The sequence below is a fragment of the Xiphias gladius genome, chromosome 7 (assembly GCF_016859285.1).
Source record: "Xiphias gladius isolate SHS-SW01 ecotype Sanya breed wild chromosome 7, ASM1685928v1, whole genome shotgun sequence".
Lineage (NCBI taxonomy): Eukaryota > Metazoa > Chordata > Actinopteri > Istiophoriformes > Xiphiidae > Xiphias > Xiphias gladius.
In genome coordinates this window covers 9,207,938-9,228,450 of record NC_053406.1, presented here as the reverse complement: position 1 = coordinate 9,228,450, position 20,513 = coordinate 9,207,938, and the positions used below count along the sequence as shown (strand labels likewise).

The 20,513-nt window shown below is 41.0% G+C and overlaps 1 protein-coding gene across 2 annotated transcripts; it reads right to left on the bottom strand.

Moving 5' to 3' along the window:
* Positions 1 to 119: 119 nt before the first annotated feature.
* Positions 120 to 19,116, bottom strand: tnfrsf19 (tumor necrosis factor receptor superfamily, member 19). Of its 2 annotated transcripts, none has more exons than XM_040130009.1 (10): positions 18,951 to 19,116; positions 17,884 to 17,975; positions 16,945 to 17,058; positions 11,656 to 11,834; positions 11,381 to 11,466; positions 5,012 to 5,176; positions 3,761 to 3,886; positions 3,414 to 3,504; positions 2,418 to 2,716; positions 120 to 1,867 (listed from the first exon to the last, which is right to left on the bottom strand). In XM_040130009.1, the coding sequence occupies exons 2-10, from the start codon at positions 17,947 to 17,949 to the stop codon at positions 1,863 to 1,865; spliced, it is 1,131 nt and encodes a 376-aa protein (XP_039985943.1). In that variant the 5' UTR covers positions 17,950 to 17,975; positions 18,951 to 19,116; the 3' UTR covers positions 120 to 1,862. The 2 variants fall into 2 exon arrangements, with proteins under 2 accessions (XP_039985943.1, XP_039985942.1); XM_040130008.1 differs by having other exon boundaries at positions 122 to 1,867; positions 3,761 to 3,889.
* Between the last annotated feature and the right edge of the window lie 1,397 nt (positions 19,117 to 20,513).

The window sequence follows — 20,513 nt, the reverse complement described above, 5'->3', positions numbered from 1 at the left end:
TGGATTGTCTTATTCATAGCTGTTGTGGCACGGTGTGAAAATATAAGTCAGTTGGTTTATTATGGAAAGTCAATATTTAATACTTTTTACTTCACACTTTATTTAAGTTGCTAAAGCATAACATTAAAGCAGGGCTTGGTTTCTAAAGGAGCTCTTCACATTTCCGCAGACACTCCGGTGAATAGTCTGGCTGTTTTCATCTGTTTCAACACATTCAGACAGTAATTACCAGCTGAGCTGGGACTGAAGCTGCTCCCTCTAACAATGTCCTTGCTTGCCTTAGCTCAGATCTGAGTCCCAAGGCAGGTGATGAGGAGCCGCTTCACATGGTTCTTGATGGTGTGAGCACGCCATCACTGAGCGAACCGGGAGGCTTTACCCACAGAGACGCTGCAAGACCGCAGTGTTTTTGATTGTCTGGATATGAACATTGGCGGGGTTTTTTTTCTTTGTTTTTTTTTTTTTTTCCAGTTGAATCTTAGGCGAAATATATAAGCAGAGACTGTGTGGCTGCACTTAAGTTGAATTTAGAAACAATCCCAATGTTAATAAATGGATTCATTACGCTCCAATAATTTTACACATCAAAGTCAGTTTACTTGTCATGAGAAGTATCACTCAGCCTTTGAAGACAGTTGTATAACGTCTTCTGTGGCTCTGGAGGAGATTTGTAAAGTTTGTTTGTCTCAGCTGGGGCTTAAATACAACAGGTTTTTAAAGCAAAGCCTGCCTTACAAACTAGAAAGTTATTATTTTCATTATAATTAATCTTTTCATTGTTTCTTCAGAATAATCGATTTTTTTTTGCCTATAAAATGTAAAATAAAACAGGGAACATTTACATTACAGTTTGACATGTACAAAATGTTTGTTTTTTCTGACCTACAATCCAAAACTCAGACTGGTCAAACTAGTTGACAATTTATTTTCTGTTGATCGACTAATCGTTTCCACTTGCATTATGGGAAGTGTAGGATTCAGTGTTTTTAGAGGTAAATCCACACTAGAGATAAAAAGTCGGGATATATCAGCCACTAAATCATCAATTGTGAAACTTATTTTTGATCTGTCGCTTTTTTTAATGAGTAAAATAAAGAATTGAGAGTGTACGCTTTCCTCAGTATGTAAACTTGTTCAAGTGGTTTATTTACAAAAATGAAATGTGGAAGCAACTGTTCACATCCATCAACACTATAACTGGGGGAAGAAAAAGCAAACATATTGTCAGTAATGTCTATGTTACAAAAATATTGACCTATTTCCTATTTTACAGTATCTACAACATATTTATCACTTAAACATTCCTCATCTTAACTTGTTCCGTATTATCAAGATTGTCTTCAATGTGCAACATATTCACTTTTGACACTTTTCTTCACACCTCAAATTTTACAACTGTTACCTTTACACACAAAAGCTTCATGACACCTGCTGCAGTTTATGTCCTCCTACATGTGAAGATGTGAGACATTCTCAAGGCAGAGCACTTTGATTCACTTTGCTCCGCGATAATAAGTCAATACTCCTCGACGTTTGAACTTCATTCGATTAAACCTTCTAGGCCAGCGAGTTCACATTCTGTGTGTGTGTCTGTGTGTGATGTATGTTTTGTATCTGTGTATCTTTCTATGCCTTTGCTCTTGCTCTTTGCGTTTCTTCAGCAGTGCTTTTTAATGTTTGCATGTATGTACAAATTCCATTTGGATGCTTCGACGAGGGGTTCTGAGGTCAGCAGCAGGCATTTCAAAATGTGTGTGTGTATGCGTTTTGGGGGGGGGGGGTAATCTGAAACGGGATCTGGTTGCGGCTGTTGTTGAGTCCAGGATGGTTCAAGGGTGGAACACGAGCTAAAGAAGTCCATGTCATCCTGGAAAGAGAGCAGGAAGAGGAACACAGACACGCAGTGATTAGTAACGTATCTACCCAGAGCCAGCCCTAAAACAGGATAGTCTTGTCTACATCAAAGAACTCCTGCTATCTCTTGTTTCTTTTACCAGCTGCTCTTTGTGGAGACACACAAAGCAATGTCCCAGTCCATAAAAAGGACATCCATGATTGAGTGTCATTTGCAGGAAAATTGCATGTAGTAGTTTCAGAGAAGTTGAGTTTTCTTTCACAGACTTACTCTTTTAATGACTATGAATGAGGAAGGAGTGCAACACAGTGCAATATGAAATCGACCACAGTATCTAATTCATAACCTATCTGTGCTTTGTGGAGTGAAAGAAGCCCTGTCATTTCTTCCTTGCACTTTGAGTAGACGATCAAGATATTGAGGATCATTAAGCCGTTTTCTCTGGGGCGACTAATCTGAAATGCCAAGAAAGTGTCTTCATCCACCAAGCAAAACTTCTATGAGAAAAAAGAAATGTACAGCCAGGGACATGATTTTGCATGAGAGAGCTGTAGTGACTCACCTTCCTGAGTTAATGGGTGCTGGTTGGGAAGAAGTTCATCCGTCACAGCTTCACTGTAGCTCTGTCTGGTCCTCTCAGACGAATTCTCCCTTGACCTGCGACCTTCTTCTTCCTCGTCACCCTCACCATCCTCTTCCTCTTCCACCTCCAGGCCTTCTGCAGGTTCTGGGTCGGGCTGAGGCAGTCCGAAACACTCTGCGGGCTCCGAGCTGCCCGTCGTCCCACCAGCCCCTGCGGAGACAAGCTCTGGATGTCCTCCCAGCTGCATCGGGTTGCCCTCGTCATCGAGGTCTGTATTTCTGGGGGAGCGTGATAAAGAAAGCTGTGGTTATTATCACCATGAATCTCTGTTCACAGCCACACCCTGTAGTGTTTCAAATTTATGCAAGATGTCTCTGTTTGTTCTCGGCACTTCAAAGAATGCCTGCCTATTGTTCCCAGGTGTACTGTAGGTGTGCCAAACACCAGCCGATTGGGAATGACAGTGTCAAGTTCTTTGATCTTCATTTTTTTTTTCTCAGTGTATGAGCACAAGTATCTACCTTACTTTACACATTTTATTGTGTACAGTATAATAACCTATGCAGTTTGGAGCAGTTGAACTACTGGAATTGTAATTACAATACAGAGGCATGAAATTGTGTGTATGATTGTATTTTTATAGTGTTTGTTGGACGGTTCATGTTGACTTTAGCCTTTAGCCAGCTCAGGTTCAGTTCAGCGAGCAGAGCGCGGTCCAAACACTGCCGAGTTTCCAGATTTCCCTCTGAGCTGAAAAATGTTTGCAGTCGTTGTGTTGCCAGGCAGATCGAAAGAGGTGTTCACTGAACAGTTCCGTAGTAATGTAGTACATGCAATATGGAGTTTGTCAGCAGCTGTTATCCAACCTTTTGCCACCCAGCAAAAGACAAAAGATACTATCACATAAAAAAGTGACCATTTGGATCACATTTTGTTCCTTCCTGGGCGTAAATTTGCTGCAGAATTTGTTCTTACCTGTCACTGAGGCTTGCCTGGGACTGGAAGGGACTGTTGTCCCTGCTGTGGCTCTCATCACAGCACAGAGATGGGATCAAGTGGACAGGACCTGAACGTCACACACATGAAAGTTCAACTTTACACATTCCCATCACCAACCAAAGTCTTTGTTGCAGTCCAAAGGGATGTTGAGGCAACATGACAGTAAACTGCTGAATTCAGAATACAGTACTTTTCCTTATACTCATTAGTATCACTGAACATATTGTGGATGTGGCTTTATGAGCAGTTTGTGTGAATTTTGAAAGTGTCTACTGCTAATACAGCTGTAGCATAACAGCGCGTCGGCCTTAATCACAGCCTACCACAGGTGTGTCCGGGACCCAGGTGACACTGGCAGCAGGGTCTCTGGGGAAAGTCATGTAGCCAGCGGGGGTCCAGGCAGGACAGCTCTGCCCCGCTGTACGGACAGTCCTGGGATCTCAGTGAGGCTGCTGAGGAAACAAGTTGGAGGACAGTCAACCACTTAGACGGCGTAGGTGAAAGGTGGGGTGTGTGTTTTGGACTGAGTGGAACAACTTACAAAATATTTAACTCATGCGTTCCCTTTACACCACTTAAAAAAAAAAAAAAAAACTGGTAACACCTTGATAACTTGCACCAGGCTCTTTGTTTCAGGTGAGTTTACCAGGTAAACATGATGTCATTGATTTTTTGCCCCGGGATGTTTCACATACTCGAACACTTTGGACCTCAAGAATGCTGCTCATTGTACAAGTTCCCACAAATATGTAATATCAGGATTTAATAAGGCTTAACAACAGAGATCCCAACTGACAGATGAACTGGCACTCTGTACAGTTAACAAAAGAGTAATGAAATCATGCTCATCCAGCTACGGTACATATACTGTTCTTCATTTTCCCAATTAAGGGCTTTATAATGTCTTCATATATTCAGCTGTTGCACTTCACTCGGTGCATTAAAAGTACAATCAAAGACATTGTAGGCTCTGCAGTAGACTAGAAAAGCAAAAATCAATAAAAAACAATGTGCCGCAAACGACAGCTTCAACACAACTGCCTGCTCAGCACATCTCAAAGCACACAAGTGAATTCACACAAGTGACATATTCGAGATAGCTTATCAAAATCATATCTTCATGGTTTGGTATTTCTAATGATGTTGTATAAGTTAGTACATTTGGGAACACATAGTATGAGGTTTTTCCTTTATTTTGGAAGTCTTGACCAGAGTACAGATTGTACTGGGAATTCATTGGCACCTGGAGGGGGGGGGGGGTGTTCAAAGTTCAACACTCACTGCAAAGAACCACATGCAAACTTAGCTTGTGAAAAAAAACCATAAAAAGCAGTCGCAGTGGTGCATGAAAAGTCTTTCTGGCACTAAAATGTGAACCTAACTTTAGGCCTCTGCTTTGGTTTTAAGACTTTATACTCTAATTCATCTAATCACCAATGAATCGAAATCCTCAGCTCCTGTGTTCCTCCCTTACACTTAAAAAACTTGTCTTAATTCCGAAACATCTTTTTCAGATTGAAATGTTTTGTTGGACAGCTGCAAAAAACACAGTGCTTCCAGGTGTTGTGACTCACCACTGGGCTTCTTCTCGAGCAGCTGTCTCTTGCAGTAGATGACACACAGGACCAGCAGGGCCAGCAGCACGGTGGCCAGAGCGCTGCAGATGACGGCAGCCAGGGCCATGTCCCGCGGGCTGGTCACCACCGAGGGCAGCGGGACCAGGTTCACACGCCCACTGCCTGTGGAGGAGGGTGGAGGGAGATGAATGTGAAGCACAGATGAACATCAGCGTGTGAAATGTTGACTGATTCTTTGATTTATTGACCACATGACAGTCGACGTTTGCGGCTTATACGTGATGAATGGTATTAATATTAGACTAAACTTATTTGAGGGTTTTGGACACAACAACTAATCTCTCGTGAAGAAGAACAGGGGGATAACCCCAGACGAAGTGCAGTTACTTCATATCGTATCCAACACTCCTCAGCCAATCAGAATCTGGAAACGTGAGACAAATAATTCCTTTTCGCTTCGAGCCAGTCATCTCTTCGCTGAAGCCTAATGAAATAAGCAGAGGAGTTCAAAGAGAAAACGCCTGTGGTGGATTCTCTCTTTATCTACCTCTGTCTTGTTCTCCACAGAAGATGATTTACAGACATTTTCAACAACCCCCCCAGGCTCCCTCACATGCTGGCCACACAGCACTGAAATTAAGAGGCTGATCAGGTTTTTGAAATGGGCCAGATGTGAGTGTACAGAATGTGACGGAGAGAGAAGAACCTTTTGGACAGACGTCGGGAGTGTATTTATAATTCTTTGTGTTATTATTGTTTCTGTGGTGGTGAGTTGTGTGCACATGCACTGATTTCATGATGAAGCTGCTGGTACAGTTCGGGGCAAACAGTGACATCACGTGCACTGTGATGTCACTGTTTGCCCCACCTTCAGGACCCTTCACAAACCTTCTTATTTAAAGACTTCTGGCCCCAAGGATGCCGCTCGTTATACAAGTTCCCACAAATACTGAACATCGGGGTTTAACACAGCTTAACGCTCAATATCCCAATGTAAGACAGATGAAATGGCGCAGTTGTTTGAAAAATCTGGCATGCAATTATCCTTTCAAACACTCATCAGAGATAAAGGCACAATCTGCCATCCAAATGTAAACTAAGAGCAGCCAAATTCGTAACATGACTGGAACTTTCTATCACTGTCAAACTGAACAGCAACTTGAAGACAGAGATTAAGGCAATCTATTATTTATGTGTTCTGATACTATTCAAAGCTGCTTTACTTGATTGTTTGGCTACTTTGTGCGAATGTTTTAGAAAACAGTTGCTTATTTTCACTTAGCAGACGCAGAACATCATTAGCATTCATTTGGATTAGTGTTTGTGTTTTTCAATATATACAATTTTTCATTAAGGCAAACTTTTCAGTTATGTGCTGTATGTGAATGTAGCTGAAATGTATACAGTCAAAAACAAAAAAAAATTAATAAATCAATAAATGATTCAGCCTTAACACAGGCGTATTAGAATCGCACTCAGGTGATAGATATAGAATACTGCATTCAGTGATTGGTGACGTGTACTGTCAAACTAGCCATCTACAATCAGAATGTAAGTTGCATGTCCCACATGATAACCTCAGCTCTCTGCTTTGTAGCTTTCAGGGGGAGTTGGAGAAGAATTAGTAGCCTGCCCCGATTTCTCTCTGAGGTCAAGTACATAAAGCTTAACATAATTGTCTCTGATCATTGACGGTAATCAAACATAATTTCCTGATCAGTGTATATGTGATAGAGACTGTGCAGGTTAATATGGAGCAAACAGTGAAAGTATGTTGTAATGACACTGTGAAACAGATTGACCGGTTAACAATATGTGGGGAAAAAATGAATTGTGAAAATGTTTTGTGAATATGGCAAATATAATGAATGACTTTTTGCTTGAGAAAATGTTTTTCTGTGAGCCCCGCTGTTTGCTTTTCAGTACATTAATCATGGGAACTTGTTTCAGGCTTTTCACATCCAAGACCGCTTTGTTGTGCAATGTAAACATTACTTTAGCTTTGGGCAGTCTTTTTATTCAGCCATGATAGGGGATAAGGGTATTTTAACATTCCTTCTAAGGGAAAAAAAGAGGGAAAAACCCAAAGCAGCTCTCCAAAACTTAGTATGACACAGAGGGCACGAAAAGGAGCCTTTTGATATACAATAAACACTGAAAAGTAAACACTGTAAGAAACACGACTTATTACCTGTTATTAAAAAAATATTGCCATTCTCGAGCCAGATCTTAAAAACTGTTACAACGGCAACTGAGCCAATGGCAATACGCAGCTAAAATCATTGCAGCTGTTTATATAAGGGTATTTGTATTAAAAAGCTCTGTGTTCAATGAAGCTGATAAGTTTTTATTTGCATGTAATCCTACTGGTCATACTGAACAACATGGGATCACCTGCTGAGTCATATATGAACAAGACATCGCATTCTCAAATTCCGAGGTATTCTCTCACTATTAAAAATAACAATTATATACTATATATAAAAATATATTTACGTAGTAAAAACAGTGTATTGTTTCTCATAAAGTCAAGGTGTAAAACCACCATGATATATATTTAAGTTCGTCAAAGCAGTGACCAGCAGTGTAAGCTTCACCTACACAGAAACTGTACTGTATTGGTAATCCACAGATGTTACATTTGACCATCGTGTTAACATTTGTTCTTCATTGTCAGGGTCAAACTGAACTCATCCGAAGGTGAGCATCGTCTGCCCTGCAACACAAAGGCAGCCTGTTATCTGACGCCCAGCAGCTGCAGCAAACACAGATAAACACTGGTCCATTGAAGAGAGCTCACCTGCTGATATTATCTTCACACAAACCAGACCAATAAACCACAGCCTTTCATAGACTCCCTGCCTGCTGACTTTATGGAACACCACATACTCCAAATAAATTAAGCACTTCTTGACACCTCTGATGGATCTTTGACTTTGTGCTGTACAAACTCTTTTAAGTGGCTCTTTGACTGTTTTACCCAGAACTCTGAATAAGAGAAAAGAGAACATACAATTTTTCTTAATACAGTCTTCTTTGGTGTATACAGCTACTATCTGTGAAAGACAATGTTTTCTATTTCATGAAAAGACATTTCTAATTCTTCATCCCTGAATTTACAAATTTATAAATGTATACCATTTTGACTGAGTTGTCACATGAGATACAATGAAGACATGACCAAAGCTTTTGTTTGGTTAGCATGACAAATAAAGCAAACACTTAAGAAGTGCATCCAGCTATTTACCGAAGAGAACAACTAGCATAAGGAGATTTTCTCGGACAGAATTTTAACAGATAATGGTGGTATCTATAATGGCTCATAATGATACGATGTTGTTGCTTAATAATGCTGATGTCCAGATATATAACTATACATTGTTGTTTAGAAGCCATGCTATTTAAGACCATGGCCCTGGTGAGTAGCTTCAAGTACTCTTCAGATTTGGTGTCTCTAGTCAAGTCTAGAGTGACTTGTTAGTTTGTCTAATATTATTATAAACTTCTGCGTACATTCGAAAATGAAATTCATTGAATATATAAACAAGTTGCCCTCATTGCTCTGGCTTTCAAAGATATGGACATGTTACAGCTTTGGTGACTATTTGATTTGATGCCATTTCAGACAGAATATGAAATGTATGATTTTAGTTCAAAGAGATGTCCAACTTATCATGTTACTCCCTTAAATTTTTGATCATAAGATCAGTTTCTTCGCCTAGTTTAGGGTATTCACATTGAAGTCTGATCTAGAAAAGCTTTTCCAGATGCAAATATATTCAATACAAAATAACTTTTTCAGGAGCTCATTTTGAACTTTTAGTGCCTATGACTTATTGTACTTAAGGTGCAATTAACACAGGCCCAACAGACAACTTATTGAATCACCATTTTGCATTATTTTAAAATAAAATTGTATATGTCTCTAAAAGCGTAACACCCAAGGTGTTGTGTTTGTGGTTAAACGTTTTACAATGATCACTTGTTGTAATGTGGCAACACCAAATATCATTATTGCTGTGAAGTTGTGGTTTGATAATTGCATGACAACCTGATTAAGACAGCAGTGAGGATAAACTGTTTCGCAGTCAGCAGAGATCATCATTTCAGCTGCTGACATTTTACTTTGGTGAACGTACTTTTGAATTCTGAAAGGCTCTGGTTTGAAGTGCTGGAAGGAAATTGTAGTTAGGAATGTTTCCTGTACCTTGCCAGCCTGGTATGTTTTGTGCCATCTGTGGCGAGAGCTGATTGCATGCAGCTTTGAAGTCAGTGAGAACACCGCAGGAGCAAATACTGGGTTTTTCTTCACATTACAAAATGGAGCGTTGAGGTTATCAGGAGGGACAGAGGTTTGTCGGTTCATATTTCTTCTGGCTAGTCCTCATCAGGAGCTCTGCTTTATCTAAAAAACCTTACAGTAGCATGTAAAAAGGTTCTCCCGAAGTTGCCCTATTTCTTGAAATATTTGACTTGAGAAAGCCGGGATAGCCTGCCTAACATATCGAAGATTGAAGCTGTCTCATGGCTACATTTCAAACCTACACCATTGTTTCTCTTTACACTGAACCAGTACATAAAACAACCATCTAACTTCTGTGTAAATCTCTTTGGAAATAGTAATAATGGCAATACAGGCATAAGCTACAAAGAGCAAATAGGATTTTTTCTACTTGCGTAAGTGCGTCTATGCATGCGTGTGTGAATGTATCTGTCTGCATGTCTGTATGTGTTAGTATGATCTCAACAGCTCTCCGAGATCTACCATGACAGTGGAAAAACTCCAGCAGATGAAACAAATTAAAGAGGCTAAAGGAATCCATAAAACACAATCTCATTTTTACTCCACTCCAAAAAGCCACTAGGGGAAAGGGAGGAGATGAGAGGAGGGGCAGTTTAAGATTTACAGTTCACCCCAGACGGCGACTGCCTCCCCTGCACAGCTGCACTGTTGCCCTGGGGCAGTGTGGCCTATTAGAATGATCTGCCCTTTAAGTTTTCACCACCCTCCTCAAGATAACACTGGAGGGAGGGAGCAAGACTTTCAAACATTTGGAAATGCTCCACCGAGAGCCCTTGTAGGGGCTAACTACCAGCTATGTATGTTCTCAGACACAATGGCCATTTGTTTTCCAGGCCTCCCCCAGTATCAAAACGGGAAGCTGCACAGATGGAAAAATGAGCAGACAGAGGGAGGCTGGCGTTTATTACACAGTAATGCTGCTTGTAACGATATATGAAAGAAACCAAGACTGAGAAAGACACTAAATAAAAAAACCAAACAAACAGTAGATGGTCAGATGAAATCATTATTCTTTACACTTAGGGCTTATGAGCAAAGAGCAAACAAGTTTTTTTTTTAGTTTTCCAATATCCCAGAGCTGTCTCCATTTATTTAACACAGGGGTGCTAACCCTGGCTGGGTCTGCTCTGGGTCTGATGCTCATTCTGCCAAAAGCCTCTTCAGAAACAGCTGCGGCCTCCCCTGCCATCAGGAAGTCACACTCAATTACCAAAAGTTTAAGTTCAGTCGCCTGTTGGTTTTATGTGGAAACCTGAAATCATAAGGTTGTACTTAACTAGTTATAATGGCCGGAAGAGAGAAGTTAATTGGATCTGTAGCCTACTGGAATGTGAGCCTTGCTTTGTGAACATACTGTAACACACCTCCTGCCTCCTTTTAGCATAATGGATCTGTAAAAAAGGTAGTAAATTACACTGCTTGAACCAGCAAACTCCCTGATGTGTTAACTCTGGTGCTCAAACAAAAATATGTAGAAAAGTGCAGCAGTTTTTAGATGTGCTATTGAGATAAGTTTTGTCTGGAAATAATCAATGGAGGGTTTGTCCCAGGAAGTTTGCTCATTTAATCTAAATTGAGTGCTGAAAACGAGTGACATGTTCTGAGCTAATATAATCCAGAGTTGGCAAATCCACTATTATGTTAGTGGTATCCATCTCAACTTTTCAACTGCTCGGCTTATAAATTGAAGCATTCATTTGCACATATAGCATAGGTGCTTGGCTCGGTGAGACTTACTGAATGAACTATGGCTCGCTCCACCCTTTAAAGGCTGTGGTTCTGGTTATTCCAAGGACCGTGTGCTGGCATGTTGTGTTTGTACAGTCTTTGTTGTGGCACTGCTGCTTGATTTCTGGTTCTAGTAGCATTTGGCTGGGAGTTCAATAGTGTGCTGTAGCTGTTGATGTTTGCTTTTAGACAACAGTATCCCTGTTGTTTCATCTTAAAACATCACCTATTGTTGGCTGTGATTAACAGACTTTATTCATAAAAACATTTAACACAATGTGCCAGTGATGTCTGGCCAACCGTTAGAAGAGGTAAAAGAAATGAAAGGTGCTTACAATGAGGCTCATAAGGAGGCGGAGGGTCCCCACAGGGTATACACTCCATGTCTTGGAAACCACTTAATTTTGTCTTCCTGTAATATCTGTTGAAGACACAAAATTACAAGTTTTAACCTTTAAAGCAGCCTTGAACATAGGAGCAACAAACATGCACAAACTCTAATACTGGTTTGTTGTAACATGTTTCTCTTTTCCTTCACAGTATTCTCATAAAATAACATAATTTACATATATAACACAAGTGTCTGGTGGAGATGTGTCTCTCATCTCACCCCGGCAGACAGTCGCCACACACAGCGTTGCTGGTGGTGGAGCAGTTGCCCTTCTGGAAGCGGTTGATGAGTCCACAGTCCAAGCAGGGCTTGCACTTCTGGAGGCTCCGGTCCTCTTTGAAGCGACTGCTCCGGCAGGGCACGCACCGGGCATCCTCTCCATAACCAAAGCCACATTCCTGGGAGGATTAACAGGAGAAATACACCGGGTAAGAGGTGGGGTCGGTGGTTTGGGGTGATGTGCAGCTGGTGAAAAGAGGGCTTGAATTTGAACTACCGGGGGTCTGGAATTAAAGAATGATATTGGCTCGCAGGATCAGAAGAGAACAATGGCCTGCCTCTTTTGAGTTCATTTTACACTGGCAATAATCTCCCTGACTCTCTCAGTATGAATGAGCGGCCTTCCGCTGCAAGACCCAGAAAGGCCAGGCATTTGAATAATAAAGGCCCTGGTGGACACCCACTGTTGTATTATTGCAAGTTTATTGCTGTGTTTTTGTATGACTCCCTCTCGAAGCAGACTCAGTGAGTGTCCCGTTGATTGAGAGGCCAGCAAGCAAAGGAAACGCTTCAGGAAGGGGGCAAGGATTATGGAAGGGTATATGGAAAGAATAAAATGAATACTCTTTTGTGTTCAACAATTGAAAGAGCACTTAAAAAGCACAGCTTCCAACTACTGTGTGAGTGATCTAATGCTAAACCACCTTTAGATCATTTGTTCACCTGAACCAACTAAAGTCTAAATTCTGACATATTTTTAAGAATAACTTGAAATATAGGACAGAAAAGAAATATAACTCTTACAGATTTAACATTGTTCTCCTGTTCTTTACAGTAACTGGCAATGTAGAAACGCAAAGTCTGGCAAACTTTAGAGGCAAACTTTTACATTTTTGGTGACAGGAACCCAATTTCAACACTGAATTAACCACAAATTATTTAATGTACTTAATTCTAATTATCACTCCAGCTGCTCATTCCCATCTGCCAATGTTAGTCTTGTTTTGTCTCTATTCTAATTGGATCTCTGTCACTGTCACACCCCCCCTAAAATTATGTTGGAAGACTGGTGACCTCAATGGCAAACTGACATTTACATGACAGCTGATATGACTCTACACCACAATGAGTGAGAAGACCCTGTAGGGATGACATCATTACATTGATACATCATTCATTATGAACTCCACAGCAGCTGCCCTCCTCTTGTCTTGTCCAATGTTGCCACAGTGCAATCCAAAGCCAGGAGGATAGACGGGGAGGGGGGGGGCTTGCTCATATATCATCAAAGTGAAGGTCAGCTTCAAACGGGGCTTCTCTCTTCTCTCTTCGCCCGTGTCCCATTTCACTGCCTGGGCATGCAGTCCTGCTGGAATGTGGGCATAAGAGTCTGATATGGGAGTTGGGTTTTGGGAAGCAGACTGGCTGGCAAGAAATAAAAAGGAAGGTTTGAAGCAAAGATGTGATCGTGTGATGGCACCGAACAGTCGGGCTAGAAGATGAGGAATGCAGTCCTTCCAGCCAAACACATGTGAGGCTGACACTGAGCCCTTTGGCCAGGCCAAGCCCAAGGTGGACCATCTAGGGCTGGACTTTTGCAGCTGTTGTTATGAACTCTCCATATAAGGCATTGCTCTTCAGCGGGGCAGCGAACAGTGGGGGGGGGGGGGTTCAGAGAAAAAGTGAGAAACAGAGGGGGGGTAACTGATGACTGATAAAAAGGAGAAAAGCAGAATAAAGAAGAAAGCGAGGCAGGCCCAGCCTCCACAAGGTACCTCACATTTATTCTGTGACCAACTTCCACATGAAGGAAGAGGCCCAGGGACGAATTCACCCCCACTAAGCCGGGACTGGCACAAGCTCTGTCCATGGGGCACCACATAGCAGGATGGGGGCTGATGCCACGTAGACATGAGCAGGTCAGAGCACTGAAAGAAAAGGAAAATGGAGCCAACTTCTGCCCCTCTGATTCAGGCCGCACAGAACATCAAGGAGTGATCTCTTTCTTCTTTTATCTCTGCTAACAAAGCTCCACACAGCTGACGCGTTGCACTGACTGAGAATTGTTTAGCAGCTAAAAGAAAGACTATACTCTGTGGTAATCTGTGATGTTGAAGTTATTTAATATATTAAAAGGTGAGTACACAATGTATAACCCTTTTCCAACAATAAATTACCATAGAACAACCACCAGTATCAACTAAAGAATGCATATTCAATCTGTTGAACCAACCTGAGAAGACGGTGTGTACATGTTAAAATAATGGCAAACAATACCACCAACATATACTAAAACAAGTTAATTTTCTATTATACCGTACATCTGCTTGCAGCTGAGAGACAATATTTTTATGTTTCTCTGCAGGTACAATTTATGATTTTTTGTGTCAACTGTTAAAATGCATGAGATAAAACAAAGCAGTTGGGGAGAAAACTACCAGGGATGAGGCCAAGAATAACAACTGCAAGAAAAAACAATAACATTGAAAAATTAAATTAAAGTGAAGAAAACAGCACTCCCTTATATTTTATATGATACTTTGAGGTGGTTTCACCTCAAAGCCATTCAAAAAAGCAGATGCTTAAAATCCCCTTCCCCTATCCTATCTACCGATCTAGTTTGGGTGAGATTGCCAAGCATAACAGCCGTGTGGAGCGGAGAGAGGGGACGAGCTGGCTGAGACATGAAGCATGTTCAGACACAGAGATATTTCTGAGATTAGGAGGGGATCACAACAGGGGCAGCCTGTCATCTGATCTGGTAATGAAACAACACTGAAAACAGTGCAAGTTAGTTAAATCAGCCTTCTGCCTGTGACAGAACACACTCTCGCTCACTTTGTTTCCTTCATTCTATTACACTTTTCTAAATTTTTGTTTCTGCCTGACTTCTGCAGACACAAGAATATTGCAGCTGATGTCTGACTACTGTGATTTTGACCCCTCTGCTGCTAATGCGATCGTTATAACTACGTCTCTCTCCTTAGCCAGTACCATCTAGAAGTCCTTTGCCCTGGGAGTGTGGCAAAAGGAGCATTCTTGCTACATACTACAAGATGTTGACACATCAAAGTTGCGTTCCTGCCTTTTTTGCCACTGGCAGTTTTCCAGCATGCACTGGAAAGCAATTCACCCCTTCTCCTTCATGCATGACACAACACAAGAGACTAAGCAACTTACTATGAATGAAACCTACAGTGAAAAATGTTTGAGATAAAAAAAAAAAAAAAAAAAGAATAACTGGTTTTTATGGGCATTCCCTCCGTTTTGGTGGTTATTTTAGCTAAAGTTAGTGTGGAGGGGCTAATTGATGTTTGTCAGCCTGCCTCACAGTGGCTTCCAGAGGCAAACTGGGCCACATTCCTCTGGGATCTCTATGGCGGCTGCACAGAGGGACTCCAAAAGTCTGCTTCCCTCACAACCCTCAGTCCTGCTTTTCAGAATATGGACAGATTGTCTTGGCTACACACAGCTCAGATCAGAAGTTGTTTCACTGGTAGACTTTCTCTGAGTGCAGGCCTAGGTCTTCACTGTGAGCCGGCATCCCGCTACCTTCAGAGAAAGAATGAGGCAGCCAATTATTAACCAGGACCCCAGGGTGGCTAGCAGCATTCATGCCTGTTGAGCTGGCAGAGGAACACGAGGACTACTGAAGCGTATAACCAACCACAGAGTGCATGTCTGTGTGCACTGAGATTAAAGACAACTGGGCTTAAATGCATGTGTGCAACAGATGTCAAGAGTATTACAGTTTTTTTCATAGGTACTCAAAGATGTAGTGAAGTGTAAACCCACCTAAAGACAATTCATCAGCCTTTTTATTTGCAGAATATTGTTTATTTAAGGCTGCCATTACTTTTAATAATATAAAACTATACCTTAAAGTATAATAAAATAAACTGAAATTAAGTTATTAGGGCATGAATCTGATTCTGGAGCCATTTCGCTTTCGGTTGAGCAACTATCTGTTTTTCTTTTCCAGGCCGAATCAGTACCTCTCCATATAATAGGATATACCAGGTATATTCTCATATACACCCACTTTATTAGGTACACCTAGGTAGTATAGTCTCAGACCTGCAATAAATCCAACATTCATGTAGGTTATAATATTCAGTTTTAGAAATGTTTTGATTCAACTATATGGTCATATTGAAAGCTTTCGTAACCTTAGGTGTTTCTAAGAGGACGATGTCGACATCATTGATTTAAATGGGGTGTTATAGTGTTTGTTAGTCTGGTTAAAAGTATTGAAAGACATATATATATGTGTGTGTGTGTGTGTGTGTGTGTGTGTTTGTGTATATATATATATATATATATATATATATATATATACATATATCTATCTATATATATAGATTTATGTATATGTTTAAATATTAAAACAGGGAAACCTGCATTTTGAACTAATAGAACTGTCTCAAAATTTTACTTGATAATAATCTGCAAAGCTGCACGTGGTAGATGGAGTGTTTTTGCAGTGTATCACCAGTTACTATTTAACCAAAAAAGGAAGAATTTCAAAATATTGGTGTTTGTTTGCCACAGAATGATCGGTGATTACAGTTTACTCACCTTTACATCACTGCCTACACTTGCAAAAGTAGGCACATAGCTGCTGCCAGAGAGGAAAGCCTTTGCTTACCTACCTTAACTGACACTATAGAGGCCTGTTTGTACAAAGCACACAAAAACCTGTGGCTAAGGTGGTGGAAAAAACTATATTCCCAGCCGAGAGATCAGCAAGCGTAGGCATGGCTAGCTTCAAACAGTGAAGACAATAAGTTGGACAGGGTGCAATGGGGAAAAACAATGGAAGCCATTCAGCTGCAGAAGGTCAAAAGTATGGGTGTGACTGATTAAAAAAGGGTCGGTGTTCTACTAAAGCTAATAACAGCTTGACTGTTCTCTGCATGAAAGAGAGGAAGTGATAAATAATGTTGGTTCTCTTGTTAAAAAACACTCTTGTAAACAGTAATGGCCATTCTTTTCATGAATTTAACAGTTTTACTTTTTTGAGTGTTTTTTTTCACAACACTAATAATTCATCCAACTCTTTTCAGCTAAAGGAAGTTGATTCAACTGACCTGTTATGGACCCCTCATGTTAATACACTTTCCTTTTTCCGAAAATAACAATTGACAATACTTTTCCTTTTAAAGGCTCTGTGGAAAATGCTCCTGTGTTAACACAGTATTTTAGACATATCTGCTTAAAACAAAAGTTTCACTTCATACAGGTAAGGTGATGAAAGGCAGAATAAGTCAAAAACATTTTTGTTCCAACCTTTGAAAGTTCCTGTCCTGCATCACACTGCTTGCAGGGTTTACAGTTCCCAAACCGGTCCTTGTACTCCTGTTCTCTGCATTCTCTGGTCTCCTCCTCAGCCCTCACATGAATCTGAGAGGGACAGTCATTCAGTGAAAGTTAGAGATTCCTGCATTTCATCACCACATTTACCCATAACAGATAAAGCAGACTCAATCCAGACCTATGCATCATACAGTAATCTCTCTTATAATAGTCTGAGGGGATCATACACCACTGTAGACTCTTCTTGAAAACAAGTCTGATACTGTTGAGATGAGATAAGATGAAACTTTAATGAGCCCTGTGGGAAAACTGCATTGCTGCAGGAACAAAATCTAATCCAAAAGCAACAATACAGGGATCATCAAAACCAGAAACTGGAATCTATATAGCAAACACAATCCATCAGGACAGTGCGGTGGATATATGTAAAATGACCCTCAGCATTATCAGGGTGTCACCAGCAAGGGCTTTACAGATCCCACAGCTTTACACAGGCATGCAGTGCAGTTCAGGTGCATCTGTGCAATTTGTGCAAAAACTAAAAACTTGTAGTCATAGCAGTCCACTTTTTTTTTCTCACCCTAATAGATGGGGTTTGCTCAACTGTATTGGAGAATGCGTAAAATGTCTTTAAGAGCTCTGAAAAAAGCAATTAAGGGGACTTTGAGTTATGATTTTTTTTTCTTTTTAAACTACAAACAAACTTTCATGCCCTAATAGGTAGAATTGAATTAAACAGATTGCAATAGAAACGGTACTACGTGCTTCCTTGTACATAAAGACCTCAACGGGCAGGCTATACATCCATTAATGACACAATTTGGATTAACAAAAAGCTGCGGAAAAGAATCAAAAACAATAAATACTTTGGCACACTTCTGTTCAAAATGCATCATGTATTAAAACACCTACCAGAGCTGAATATATGACATGCACAGTTAGTAAAAGTGAGAAGGTGTGTTGAAGCATCCAGACCATTTTGCTGGGCCACTTGCTGCTTGCAGCTGAAAATGGACACAACAATAAAAGACTGACTTAAAGTATATTATTACATTGTTTCTTCTCTATAATGCACACTTAATGGTTCAAATTTTCTGAGGTGACACAATAAATTTTCAATTATGGTTATTAACACCAATACAGGCAAGTTCAGGTTTGTTTAACCTCTTAAACCTCACCAGCTTGTTGGTGGGCCACTGAGTACAAACCTGCTGTGCAGCCCAACCCAAAGAACTTCATTTCAAATTCTAGTGGAAACTCAAAAAATGTCCCACAGAAACCAACAAAGTCACGCTGAATGTTGGGGAAGTGTGTATAAAATGCTGTACAAGACACCCAGAATGTTTCCGTTTGCAGACATGGATCCTTTGGGTCTGAGTATTTCACTGACTGTAAAGATCATATAGTGTTTGCTAACGATGAATTATAACACGCATACACAAAACACATTTAAAAACACCTTTTATCTAGAATTAAGCAGGTGTAACCTGCCAGGCACTGATTTAAAAAATTAGCGCACGCACTCTTAAACTGTAGCAACGTTAACTGATGCTTTTTGATGAAAGTCCCATCAGCAGCTGCGACTGTCCAGCCGGGAGCTTCCACAGCTTATCATGAGGAAGACTTTTTATTGTTCTCACGGGACCATTGCAAAAAAAAAATGTCTCAAAAACCCATAATATTGTCAACACGCAACCAACACCCCTAATTAAAGGTAACAACATTATTCATACAATACTTGTAAAGCGACTGCGAGTATCTGTACCAAATAACTCGTGACTTTAAAGCGACATTATTGTCAGCTTATTTCATGGTGTCGCTATAACAATACTATATAATACTTGAAATATTCCTTTAAGGACTAGAAATTTGTTGTTCTTGTGCCTAATTCCCGAAATTAACCGAATGCTTGCTCCATATCGTTTTGTCGTAAGTGCCTTAACTGTGAGTGTCCAAAACTAATAAAAAGCGCTTCTTACCTGCTAAAAAAAAAGGAGCCTGTTGATCAAAAATATTGGTACTTTAAGAGTCGAAAGCAGACCGGCGAGAAGTTTGGTGGCGTGTTTCCCGCACCGGTCCGCTCACCATGTCAGCGTTGCTGCCCCAGCCCAGCACAACACAGAGCCGCCGCTCCAGGCAGCAGCAGCAGCAGCAGACCGAGGAAAAACTCACCACCGAGATCAAAGGCGGGTAGAGAGAGGGAGGGGGCGGGGGCTTTATGGATCTGAGGCGCATGTATCTGATCTGTGATCAGCCTGACTACATCAGAGACCCGGTCCCACGGAGAGCCAGGCGCGCGCGCGCACACACACACACGCACACAAGCACGCACACACACGCACGCAGGCAGACGCACACACCGCTGACTGAGCCCAGTGCGGCGAAGTATTCACGGGGCGGCCGAGAGCAGCGTTGTCATTCTGCTGGTTTATTATGAGAGTCGATGTGGAAACGATACGTTTAAAAAGAAATGTCGACACAGAAGAGGACGAGTTACTCCACTTTGAAAGCCTCTCTCTCTCTCTCTCGCTCTGTCTTTCCCTCCCTCCCTCTCCCCAGTGTGTGTGTGTGCGCGCGCGCGTACTTGTACTTCTATCTTTGTGAGGACCAGATTTAGTTATATACCTTACGGAGTGAGGACATTTTGGCCGGATTAGGTTTAGGTTAGGGGAAGGGTTAGGGTTGGGGTTGGGGTCTGGGTAGGGGGCTAGGAAATGCATTATGTCAGTGAGTGTCTTCACAAAGATAGAAGTAAAAGTGTGTGGGGTTTTTTTTTTTTTTTTTTGGTTTTGGTTTTTTACGGCTTTGTCGTTTCATGGCAGAGCTATGAATTTTGAGAATCAAACAAGCGGCTCACAAACTGCGGTCCAGGGACCTCGCCTGGTCCTTGACATGGTCGCTGCGGTCCTGGCTAAAAAGCTTAACAACATATTTAGTTAGCAATTGGAAGTGAACCCGATAACAGACGATAAAGCCCTTCCTCTGAGGTTATGGAGCCTCAAGCTTATTTTTTCCTTTTTCTTATGACATCTAATGCTAATTTATAGACTACTGCTTGTCTACTTGGAGGTTGTGGACATTAAATTATTTGGGAACTCTCATCTGCATGAGCTGCGGTTGACGTGACGTCAGTGTGCTGCTCCAGGATTGGCTGAACCGTTGACTTGTTAACCTATCTGCTGGGAAGAGCAGGGTTCAATGTCATGTTACTGATTTTTTTTTTTTTTTTCTGCATGGTAGTGGCACGCTGGGAAATAGATACTTCATTCATTTTTATATAAATTATTCAGCCTATGTACTATGAAATGTGTTTCTTAAAAGTTATAACGTCGCAAAAGTGCATTTTCAAGCAAAAAAACAAAGTTGGAACCAAATTAAATCCCACTCAGTAAAACAACCCAGTTTTAAAAATGGCATTAACAGTGAAGAATCCAGTAAAGATGGACATTTTTCAAATTGGTCTTGGTTCCTTTTAATCTAAATGTATAGGAACATGCCACGGGTTGTTATATTCTTAATGGAGAGTTGGGTTGGCCTAGAAA